The following is a 12,653-nucleotide window of genomic DNA, read 5'->3' as shown; positions in this document are numbered from 1 at the left end:
CGTTGGCTTCTGCCTTCGCATCTTTCCCTCTTAAGGCTTATTTGTTTAAGTGTCTGTTTCCTCCTTTTAGATGATACAACTTTTATTCCCAGTATCTGGCTCTCTAATATTTGACTGATTTCAAGTACTCTGTTCTGTGTTTCCATAAACATAAAATAATCACAGAGCTTCTTCTATTTCATTTTCCGGGCACTGTTTCCCTGACAGTGTTTTGATAATTTTGGTTCAGAAAATTTGGTTGTAGTAACACTACATTATATAATAAGCAGCTAGAAGTTTGTGGCAGAATATTCATAGACATCCTGTAGGTGTACACTTTATTTATAGTTATTTATGTTTTCAAAATGAGTCCACATGTAATTAAGAAACCTAATACCCCCAAAATAATCTTCTCTGCTCACGTCCCCTGCATGAGAGTGGCAGCCCACTGTAGCGTGCACTCTGTGTTGCTTCCTAGTGGTAGCCCCACGAATTTTGCAGACTTGTAACATCTACCATTGTGTTTGTTGTTACTCCACAGACTGTTAATTGAAGCTACTGATTGGCTTCCTAAGGCCGTCAGCTAAAATATTTGTATGAAAGAGAACTGCATTAATTTCGAAGAACAAGGCGTAGTGCAAAAGACCTATTGTTGAATACTTAATAGTATTTGAAGATAGTAAATTGCTATTCTTGTTAATTGGTATTCTTGACGTTTGTTCCTTTTTCATAGGTGGTGTATGATGGGCTCTTTGGTACAAATACAAATTCAAAATTAAGAACATTATCCCTGCAATTTGTGCATCACATTTGTGTAACGTAAGTTTTTTGAACTATTTATAAAGTCTTCAAGCTGTTGGAGTGATGAAGTGATGCAAGTATGTCTTACCTAGAAAGAAATCGTGTTTGTTTATCTTAAAATATTTCATATTTTAATAGATTATTTAAATTTACTTCAGTTATGTCTCTATTTTAAGTAATAATCTGAAAAGATATGTAATTATGAGATTCTTATATCTTGCTTTGTATGTGTTATTTTTTCAAAAAGCTGTCCAGAAATCAAGATTAAGCCATTAGGTCCAATGCTTTTGAATGGCCTCACCAAGCTAATCAATGAATATAAAGAAGTAAGTGACTTTTTAAAAATTTTTGTTAACATTTTATATTTTAAAGTATTTTCTGTTATAAACTTTGCTGGTCTATATGTTGATATAGTTAAAGTTTGCTGTTGTTCCATCATTTCTTAACATTTTTAATTGAAGTGGTGCAAATTTCAGAAATTACCACCATCTTTTGCCCTGTTTTTTTTGAAATAAGTATTAAAAACTGATATGGATCTTGAGGTTGTCTTATCATTTCTTTAAATAACATTTTAAAAAGCTAGTACATTTTATTTTACTTTTAGGCACTGTGCAAAAATGGAATGAAAAGAATTAAATTTTACTTTATGATTTATTTCCATATAGGTCTATTTGGATTTTCTTGTTTTGAGAAAGTGTTAATTCTTAGGGACTGAGATTTTATTGATTCAAAACTCCGTCAGACTACCAAATACACTACCAAATGTAAAATAGATAGCTAGTGGGAAGCAGCCACATAGCACAAGGAGATGAGCTCGGTGCTTTTTATCCCCTAGAGGGGTGGGAAATGGAGGGTGGGAGGGAGACGCAAGAGGGAGGAGATATGGGGATATATGTAGACATATAGCTGATTCACTTTGTTATACAGTAGAAACTAACACACCATTGTAAAGCAATTATACTCCAATAAAGATGATAAAACAAACAAACAAACTCTGTCAGAACATGCATTCAGTAAATTTTTGATTCCTTGAGCTAAGTGTAATGAGGATTCCTTGGATTGTAGATTTTCAAATCCTGATTTTCCTTGCTGTATTACTCCTACCATTTCTAGTATTTCAGGGGAATTTGCTAAAAAAGGTAAGGTTTCAAGAACTCTAGTTAGTATTTCTTCCTAAGTCTTAGCTAAACATGAATGCATGTTTGCAGTAGTATGGTGACCAGTATTTTGCCATTTGGATTTAGAATTGAGTTTGAATTCTAGTTTTGTTCCTTGGTGAGTTACTTAAATTCTTTGGACCTCTGTTCTTTATCACAAAAAAGAGGATAATAGTATCACTTCATTGGATTATTGTGAAGATTAAATGAGATAATTCATGTAAATTTTTCAGCACAGTAAAGGCGTATTAGTACATATCATTAATGAAAAGCTATTCATTTGTTGTGCAGCTGTGCTTTGGGGCAGTGTTAGGCCTGACTCTCCTGTCTTCTTCTGTTGATTGAATAGAGCTTGCATGGTTCATAAGGCCTTGGGAAACTTTCAGATTATTTTTATGGTGTAGTCAGATTCTTTGGATGGTTGGTAGAAATAAAAATGCTTTGGGGCTTCTAGGGGAGGAACTGTATATTTGAAGATGGGTTAGAGAGGCCAGATAAACTACAGGGCTGTAATCCTTTTACCTTCAGATGACACTGCATGTCTTCCCAACAGATGAGTCTGTAAGAGTGGCCATGTAGGTGTGTGAATCCTATGTTAAATGTATAAACTTCAGCTCATAGAAGTGTTACTATGTTCTAAGTAATGTCAGACTATTGGTTTTCATAAAACCACATAAAATTCTATCTGTATCTTGAGTGGGAACCTCATTAACTCACCCGAATGCTATGATCCCTTTAATTTTTTATGGTGGAAGATATGAGAAGAAGCTGTTTCTTACGGTGCAGATTTTTAGACAGTTGCTCCCCAGCTTACTACAATTTTGGGTGAGAGAGAGTGGATCCTAGCCTGTTGGGCAGGTGAATTTTCTAATAAGTTAGGCTGTTTTCCTAGTACGTTGGTGGTGAATTCTGGTCTTTGCAGGTTATATAGTATTGAACCTATCCTGAATTTAGCACCAGCTAAGAGAACCTTTTCATATATGACCACTGCATTTTCCTTTTGGAGTAAGTTGGGGAGGTGAAGTTTTGTTTTGTTTTTCCTTTTAGTAGTGTGATGCGTTCTGCGTTTGGACATTTTTGTTTTGTTCAGATGCTGATATCATATAGTTAGGCAGGGTGAGACCTAGGTTTAACAAGGAGTAAAATAATGCATTTAATTGCAGCAAAAAGGTTTTGCTGTTTACTGTTTTTTGTTCTGTCTGCTTTTTGTTCTTTTTTTTTTTTTCCCTTAATTTCAAGGACCCTAAGCTACTGTCAATGGCATATTCAGCTGTTGGAAAACTCTCCAGGTGAGTAAACTCTTTTTCAGTGAGAGATATCCTCCTGTTGGTAAACTAAGAAAAATTGTGGCATTTAATAATGGATGGAGAATAAACTTATTATGATTCTGAAAGGGTCATAGGTTGTTTAGCAATGTCTTCCTTGTAGAAGGATAATGAATGTGAGACATTTTAACTTACATCTGAAGATGTGTTACCCTATTAAATGGCAGTCTTGAAATGAGATTTTGAACTGGATTGTGTCATAATGTGTTACAGTTTTCTTGTACCCTAGAGACATTTGATTGACCTTAAGTGTTCTTGTTGCTACTTACTACCAGTGTTTATAATCTCTATAATCAAGAGTTTTTCTAGCGATTCTCTTTTCTGATAGCATTATATTATGATTCTGAGCGGCCCTGTTTCCAAAGTTGGATTTTTTTTTCTTCTGCTTAGTATGGTTTCCTGTACCCAGTTCCTCCTGGTTTCCTCTTCCTTCACTGTATTTCAGAGCAGGGAGATAGAGGAGCAGCATCCTCAGTGGTACTAGGTGCTGCTTACACCCTGGTACACACAGGCTCTGTGTTGGCCTGTGTAGACTAGGTCTTGCTCTTCTGCACTGTGTAGGGAAGGAGTTTGGGGGCTCAGAAGACAGCCACTTCAGATCAGCGGATACAGCATAGGGTTGTCAACAAACCTTGTCCCTTGTGTGTTGGCATGAAGTGACAAAGCTCCTTGTCACCTGAGTCATTAGTTTAAATAGCATTTAGCCTCGTCTGTTTTCTTTATTTTAAAATCAGAAATGTTAACTGAATGCATGGAATATTCTAGTGAGAATATCTGGATAATAGGTATATTAATCTAGAATTACATTATTAGACAGTTGAAGAATTAAATATTTACTTTAAAAAGTGTTTGGTTCTTTGGGAGAGGTAATCCAGTGATGCTCACATGGTTCAGAAGTGAAAGTGCAAGTTTAGGAAAGCTTGTGTTTAGTTTCTTTTTTTTTTTCCATCTTATGGAAATTTTTGATAGTAATGATGACCTCATATTCTCTTACAGTCGAATGCCCCATTTATTTACTAAGGATATAGCTCTTGTGCAGCAGCTCTTTGAAGCCCTATGTAAGGTAGGGAAACACCTGGCAAGTGTATGCTTTCTGTTTGGATGCTCACTTGGAAACCCAACAGGGAGGGAAACACTGTTTTTATCATCTTCGTAGGAAGAGCCCGAGACGCGACTCGCTATTCAAGAAGCACTATCCATGATGGTTGGAGCTTATAGCACTTTGGAAGGAGCACAGCGGACTCTCATGGAGGCACTTGTGGCTTCATACTTAATAAAGGTAGGTCCAACTATGGGAACTACAATGGCTGGTGGTATATGCATTTTACATTTTCTTTTTAAACATATTTTTTAAGCTCTCAGTTTTTTTTTTTTAATTTATTTATTCATGGCTGCATTGGGTCTTCGTTGCTGCGTGCAAGCTTTCTCTAGGTATAGCGAGTGGGGGCTACTCTTCGTTGTGGTGTGTGGGCTTCTCATTGCGGTGACTACTCATTGTGGAACACGGGCTCTAGGTGCATGGGCTTCAGTTGTTGTGGCTCATGGGCTCAGTAGTTGTGGCTCACGGGCTCTAAAGTGCAGGCTCAGTAGTTGTGGCACGCGGGCTTAGTTGCTCCATGGCATGTGGGATCTTCCCCGACCAGGGCTCGAACCCACGTCCCCTGCGTTGGCAGGCGGATTCTTAACCACTGCGCCATCAGGGAAGTCCTACTTTTTTTTTGCGTTACGCGGGCCTCTCACTGTTGTGGCCTCTCCCGTTGCGGAGCACAGGCTCCGGACGCGCAGGCTCAGCAGCCATGGCTCACGGGCCCAGTCGCTCCGCGGCATGTGGGATCTTCCCAGACCAGGGCACGAACCCATGTCCCCTGCATCAGCAGGCAGACTCTGAACCACTGCGCCACCAGGGAAGCCCGCCCCCTACATTTTTAAGATCAAAATTTGAATTGCTTTTTGCCTTAACTCTCTATAATGAAGAGGAATATTTGCTTTCACTTGGACTGTGATTTATGATCTGCTTTTAATTCTTCGTTATTGGAATCTGATTCTAGGGAAGAAAGAGTAGTGATATTCACAGAGGCCTTATGTTTAAAGCCTTCCTTGTTGGAAAACTGTTCTTAATATCATGCTCTCCCAGTTGCAAGTGTTTTGTTTTAAGTGGTAGCTGAGCACTACAGTCCACTGAGGTGGAGTTCTGTAGGTAACATTGGGGGAGAAAAGCAGAAGGAAAGAAAGACACAATTTATGGATCAAAATGAGTCTGTAGGAAGTAAGCCAGTACCATCAAACATACTCTTCTTCCTTCTAGTCCTCTTCATTTGCCTGCCATGGGAGTTTGCAGGAGAATTTTTAATATCTGTGGTTATATACACATATGTATACATGATATATAATATGCAATATAAAATAATACATTATGTATTTGCTTTAGTCAATTCTTTGTCCTCCATTTCTAGGAGTAGAGAGGGAGATTAAAGAGGGAATGATGTCAAATATTGGTGAGATTAATATGAATTGCATCTTAACTGAAATTTGGCTGCATTGGGTCTTCGTTAGGTCTTCAGCCATGTTTATTAACACATTTATATTGAGGAATTATTAAAGGTTCAGAAAGGTATCTGGTTTCTGTTGAAATATGACAGGATAATTATGTACACTCAGAAGGCTTATTATATATAGTGTCCCACTGTCAAATGCTCTTGGTGTCCAGTGTACCTGGTTCATGATCATATAACATGGACAAAGAAGTATAGGCTTATTTGGAAGCTCATTAGAGTCAAATACTTAAAACTTTTTGTAGGTAACCTTACAAGGAAATGGAATGCTTGTATAATGCACATGGGTGCTGGTTATACTTATGCAGATCAAATCATGTAACAGTATTACGAAGCCAAAGGTAATTTATTTTCTTTTCTCAGACTACATGTAAGGCAGCCAGACCCTGGGCTAAATCATATAGACTGGTCCTTAATATCATTGCCCTTTACAGTAGCTGCAAAAATGCTAAAGAGCAAGAACACCTGAATAAACGAGGTAGTACATGTTTCTAAGCATCTCTCATCTCACTTACGTTGTGACTGGAGGAATGACCCAGGGGGAAGATACATGAGAATAAAGCTTAATCATCAGTAGACTCTACAGCTGCTTTTCTGGTTGAACTTCCTATTCGTAGATTACAGTCTTAATCTATTTAAGTTAATTGGATATATTTATGTAGTTGAAGCTTTGCTTTGGAGTCAGTTTTAATTTAAGAGCTAATCTGAAAGCGTTGGTGGTATTTTGCTTTAAATTTGTAGGGATTCCAAGTAAGCTCTGTTTGTGTTCCCTGCAGAATATCTGAATTTCACTCATGTGACTGAGAGTTTAAGAGTTGGAGAAGCAGAGGTGGTGGCTAGAAACTGCCGCAGTGACCTTGGTCTGATGGTTGGGCTGAGGATGTACATCTACAGAGAGATTCTCTGGTTATGGTCTTGGTGGGGTTTCCTGCTCTACTTGGAGTGTCCTCTTAGATCATAATAGTATTCTTTAAATAATGTCATTGTCCAGAGACTTTTAAAACAACATGATTAAAGATCTTGACTAAATGATGTTTTATTTATTTAGATATATTTATTGAAATATCAACTTAAATTTTGATTGTTTACAATTAAAATGACTCGACTGGAATGAGTTGTTGGTAATTGAATTCTTTTTTTTTTAATCTCTGTGTGTGTGTGTGTGTGTGTGTGTGTATGTGTGTGTGTGTTCGTGCGTTTATGTGTCAAATAGCCTGAAGTTCAAGTTCGACAAGTGGCTGTGAAATTTGCCAGCACGGTGTTTCCCTCAGACCATATACCGTCCAGATATTTGCTCTTATTAGCTGCAGGAGATCCGTAAGTTTCAAAAGTGTTAATTTGAATTTGGGTTCATTTAAAATTTGGTTGAAAATTGAATAAAATTTATGTTGTTTGCAGTGTTCGTCTGTGGAACTTAGGAGCAATTTATTAGAGTTAAAAATATGGCTCCCTTGATACAATATATAGACCTGTAGTCATATCCTGTCTTGTTTTTTCCTGTGGGTAAAATTCAAAGATGAAAGCCACATGACTCTCCACATCTAATGAAATTTCCAAAAAGAAGCGATTGCTTATCATGTATTTTATGCCTCTTTGCATAGATAGCCAAAAATATATTTAAGACAGATGACAAATAAAATTGCTGTTCTTAGTCTTCATATGATCATTCTCCAGTTGGTGAAATTTATTTATGTTTCTTATTTATCTTTCTGAAAGACGGGAGGAAGTTCATGGAGAGGCACAACGAGTTTTAAGGTGTCTTCCTGGTAGAAACAGAAAAGAAAGTGCTTCTAAGCAGATGCCATCTTTCCCAGAAATGGTATATTATATCCAGGAAAAGGTATGGTATTTAACTTCAGATAATAGTTTAAGTCATATAATGAATGATGAAAATAAACCTACATTTTTTTAGGTGACACATTTAAAAATGCTAATCACTAAATGTTGAATGGTTAGTAAAGTTTCTAACAATGTTAATACAATAAGAGGAAGGTACGAAGTGAGGAGAAAAATATAAATCTCAAATGTAATTAATCTGTTTTGCCCAAATCTAAATTACTTACAGTTCCTTTTATGTTTTTCAACATTTTGGCTGTGTTTATTTTATTTTTTATTATTATTATTTAAACAATTTTTATTGGAGTATAGTTGATTTACACTGTTGTGTTAGTTTCTGCTGTACAGCAGAGTGAATCAGTTATACATAACTCTCTTTTTTAGATTCTTTTCCCATATAGATCATTACAGAGTATTGAGTAGAGTTCCCTGTGCTATACAGTAGGTCCTTATTATTTATCTATATTATACATAGTAGTGTGTATATGTCAGTCCCAATCTCCCAGTTTATCCCTTCCCCCCTTTTCCCTCCTGGTAAGCATAAGTTTGTTTTTTACAACTGTGACTCTATTTCTGTTTTGTAAATAAGTTCATTTGTACCATTATTTTTATTGGCTGTGTTTAAAATTTTTCCCCTTGGCATGACGTGCTTAAAATATACCTTTTTAATTTTTAAGGGCGTTATTTAGGGCAACATAAGTTTAAGAATGCTTCAGGGAGCAGTTGAGACTTTTCCCACCATGATCATAAGAGAGCATTGCATCTGCTTTTGCAAGTCTCCTGTTTTTGCTGGTAGATCAGAGTATTGACAGTCATGACCCCCCACCCTGACACTATCCTACTTTTTACATTGATGTTTCTCTTAGTGTGCTGGGGGGATACCTTACAGCCTTTCACTTCTACTGGTGGCCTTAGCTTTTGGCTTAGATAGACATCTTAAGGGTGCTGGAGGTCAGTATGTAGCAGCCAGGATTCTCTTCTCCATAACACTGTCATATTTGTGGGCAGAAGATGCTTTTGTGCTAATATTTTCCTTCTACCTCTATTATTAATGAAAATAACTGGAATGCAGTGCCCTGGGGTGACTGTCAGTAGATGCCTGGAGTAGGTTTATTCTTTTTATTTTATTTTATATTTTTTACTTGCTACTGTGTCATCTTTGCAGCTTTTTTCTTTTCTCCTTTCTTTTTAAAGTATAGTTGATTTATAGGTTTATTCTTTTTTTTTTGCGGTACACGGGCCTCTCACTATTGTGTCCTCTCCCGTTGCGGAGCACAGGCTCCGGACGTGCAGGCTCAGCGGCCATGGCTCATGGGCCCAGCCGCTCCACGGCATGTGGGATCTTCCCGGACCGGGGCATGAACCCATGTCCCCTGCATCAGCAGGCGGACTCTCAACCACTGCGCCACCAGGGAAGCCCAGGTTTATTCTTTTTAAACAAGCCAGGCAAAAGGCAACACATCTGTAACTTAGGGTTTGAGGTCCATGCACAATCAAGCATGATTAATGGAAAAATGTTTTGACTAGAAAAAAAACAGTAACAGACAATAATGTAGCTAGAAATACAGTTATTTTTGAGTTGAGAAAGGGTACACGTGCTTTGTTTTCCAGTAATTGATTTTTGGGGTTTATTTTTATTAGGCTTCCCATCGAATGAAAACACCAGCCAAGTACATGACCGGGACCACTGTCCTTCCATTTAACCCAGCAGCCTTTGGAGAGGTAGGACTGACATATATTTCTATTTTGCTTTCGCTAAAGGTTCTTAACGATAATGTCACAGTCAAAGAGATGACCGTGAATTTTTTGTGTTCTAGGTAAACCCATATAGTGACGTCATTGTTTTATACCAGGTTGTTTTTTACGAAAACGGTACTTAGTAATTGGTATTATTTTAAATCATAGTGGAGTCTAGAAATACATTTGTCTCAGTGAGATTCTCTTCGTGAAAGAAGTAGATGCTCTGCCTTGATTGCTATTGGGAATTTACAGCAAATTAGATTTGAATTTTAAAGCCAACAATATATTGAGGTTATTTGGATTATCCAGTTTTGAAGGTTGGAGAATTAGATTAATTTATCTCATTTGCTAGGGGAAATTCTATTGTTTTAGTCATTGATTTGCACTAATTAAATGGCAAGAGATAATCTTGTTCAGAGTAAGAAGACTCACGATGAAATTACTGCCTGTCCTGTTCTAGCTGTCAAGGAAAGAGCTTCCAGAGGACTCCTTAGTAGCTAATTTATGTCAGAGGTTTTTAATGACGTCGTAGCTGCTCTTCTGTAGATGATTTGAACCCATTTTTTCAAATTCTCGTGTCAGTGGAGATTAAATGCAGCTCAAGTTCCACAGGAACAGATCATTGGTCCCGGGTTTCTGCCCAGTGTCTGTCTGTCTGTCTCTCTCACATACATACACACACATCTTTAAAAAAAAAACAGTGATTTTCCTTGTTATATTTTAGACTTTAAAAGTGGAGTTTGTGTTTTAACTCCATTAAACTCTGTTAAAAAGCACTCTTTGGATTATAAAACTGGTTATATAAATTCTGCTCCCTTGTGATAATTTCAGTTCACACGTTGAGTCGTGTTTTCCATCTTCTGTGAGGGTTGTTGAATAGCTTTTGAAGGAAGGTGGGAACTGTCACTTTGAAGAACATCTCCTGCCTTGATTTTTTGAGACGCTTATCTGGTGTCCTTCTTCCTTCTGTCTGTAGATAGTCCTGTACTTGCGCATGTGCCTGGCTCACAGTGCGGGAGTGGTGCCCACCTCTCAGAGTTTGGCTGATATGCAAGATCACGCCCCAGCCATTGGACGCTATATACGGACTTTAATGTCGGGCAGCCAGGCAACACCCTCCTCGTCTTCTTCCAAGAGTGGGGAAACCAACCCTGTTCAGATCTACATCGGCCTGCTTCAGCAGCTGTTAGCAGGTGTTGGAGGTAGGAGGTCATGCCGCTGAGGATTATACTAAAGCACTTAAACAAAAATCTAATTTTAAACTCAGCTGAGAATTTATAGCAAAATTATTTTCTGTCTTCTCTCCTGCAACTGAACATGAATCTCTGTTTCTTTTCTAAACTTGCCTGAGTTCATCTTTGATACACTATTTCTTCTTTCAGAAAGAAATGCTTAACAATACGTAATATATTTTCACTTTGGAAGTGGGTGTGAAGAACAGGGCATCTTTTTATAGACAATAAGTCTGTAAATTTGTGTATTGAATCACGTACTGTATTTAGGTTAACTTTTGTTTTGTAGAACTGGGGAATGCCTCCTAAAGCTGTAGCCTTGTGCTTTAAAGGAAGTTAGTGATCCCTGTACGTTTATTGCTTTTCTTGAAATCAGAATGGTTCTGAATTCCTTCTTATTTAGGTTTGCCAGTCATGTACTGTCTATTGGAAGCTGTCTCAGTGTATCCAGAAAAGCTGGCTACCAAATTTGTAGACAAAACCGAATGGATAAAGGTATATCCTGTGCATGTGTATTTCTTTTTGATTCTGTATATTTTAAACTTTGGTCTCATGATGTCGCCTTCCTACCAGTGTTTCTGTGGCCTTTTCTGCCTTTAGGTCATTTTGAAACTCTCATCATTAAACACTTACTGGGAAGCGAGTAGGTCCATATATTGCAGTGATCCATTTAGGTGAGAGGGGGAGATGAATTGGGAGTCTTTTAAGTAAGAAAAAATTATTTTTCTGTTTTAAAAGTTTAAAAAAGTAATAAATATATATAACTTAAGTAAACAATTATGTAAGACGTCTCCTTTGCATAGTCTCTCAGCTACCCAGATCCCTTCACCTTCCTGCCTCTTCCTCTCTCACCCGACAGACATGCACAGGTCATCACTTATTTGTATATGGTGTCCCTTCTAGAGTTTACTTATGCATATACACACAAGTGAAATAAGCATTTTTGATTTTTCTTCCTTTTTTCACACAAAAGGGTATTATACTTTTCACACTGTTTTGTACCTTCTTTCGCTTAGCGTTAGAACAAGGAGTTATTCCTATATAACTACAGAGAGAACATCCTCTTTGTTTTAACACCTTCATTGTTTTCCACTGCATGAATGTGCCATAATTTATTGTAGGTCCTTATTGATGGTCATTTAGGGTACTTCCAGCCTGCTGCAATGAACAATCCATCATTTTGAATATGAGTGGGTTTATTTTTAGGTAGATTCCCCAGAAGTGGAATTGAGGACACATGGATGCAATTTTAATAGATAATGCATATCCTCCATATGAGTAGTTCCAATTCACACTCCCACCGGCCATGTTGGAGAGTATTTTTGTCCCGTGGTCACACCAAAAGGGTTACCAGGTTTAGCAAATAAAAATGCAAGATACTCAATTAAACTTGAATTTCAGATAAACTGAATAATTTTTTTTATTACATGTCTGGCTCATATAGTTTTGTATACCTTTTGTGCTGCATAATGTAGTTCTTTTTGGAAAATACAGTTTGAATTATGGTAAAATGTACCAATTATTTAAGTGTGAAAGCATGAAGGTAATTTACCAAGAGGAGTGAGTTTTGTACTTTTCTGGAAAATCTAGTCTCAGGAAATTGCTTCTAGTTTAAAAAGGTTTTTTAATTCTTTGTGAATATTTGCTGATTTTAAAATGATCTTAGAGTTTTTGACCTTTGATCTTGTAGATCAGGGGTCATTAACTTGTGGTCCATGTACCAAATCTGGCCCGCCTCCTGTTTGTATGGGCTGCAAGCCAAGAATACTGTTTACATTTTTAAAGGGTTGGAAAAAAATTAAAAGATGAATAAAATTTCCTGACATGTGAAAATTAGCATGTCTGTAAAATTGTACTGGAATCCAGCCACACCCATTTGTTGTCTATGACTGCTTTTGCACTACAATAGCAGAGTGGAATTGTTGCGATAGATTTGGCTCTTTACAGAAAACACATGCTGACCTCTGTTTCAGATCAGCTGTGTATTAATTCCACCTGTTTTATACTTTGTATCTGATGAAAATGCACGTA

General features: G+C 37.3%; 1 protein-coding gene across 1 annotated transcript in view; it reads left to right on the top strand.

Moving 5' to 3' along the window:
• ECPAS (Ecm29 proteasome adaptor and scaffold) overlaps positions 1-12,653 on the top strand; it is a 97,835-nt gene that overhangs the window by 50,380 nt on the left and 34,802 nt on the right. The window contains exons 10-19 of the mRNA XM_065878967.1: positions 713-798; positions 1,028-1,106; positions 3,177-3,226; positions 4,259-4,325; positions 4,419-4,541; positions 7,028-7,131; positions 7,531-7,654; positions 9,292-9,372; positions 10,367-10,592; positions 11,026-11,117. Coding sequence (XP_065735039.1) covers positions 713-798; positions 1,028-1,106; positions 3,177-3,226; positions 4,259-4,325; positions 4,419-4,541; positions 7,028-7,131; positions 7,531-7,654; positions 9,292-9,372; positions 10,367-10,592; positions 11,026-11,117 — 1,032 coding nt within the window. The remainder of the gene's footprint in view (positions 1-712; positions 799-1,027; positions 1,107-3,176; positions 3,227-4,258; positions 4,326-4,418; positions 4,542-7,027; positions 7,132-7,530; positions 7,655-9,291; positions 9,373-10,366; positions 10,593-11,025; positions 11,118-12,653) is intronic.

Source organism: Phocoena phocoena, chromosome 6, assembly GCF_963924675.1.
Source record: "Phocoena phocoena chromosome 6, mPhoPho1.1, whole genome shotgun sequence".
In the NCBI taxonomy this organism is placed as follows: domain Eukaryota; kingdom Metazoa; phylum Chordata; class Mammalia; order Artiodactyla; family Phocoenidae; genus Phocoena; species Phocoena phocoena.
This window is presented reverse-complemented; position numbering and strand designations above follow the sequence as displayed.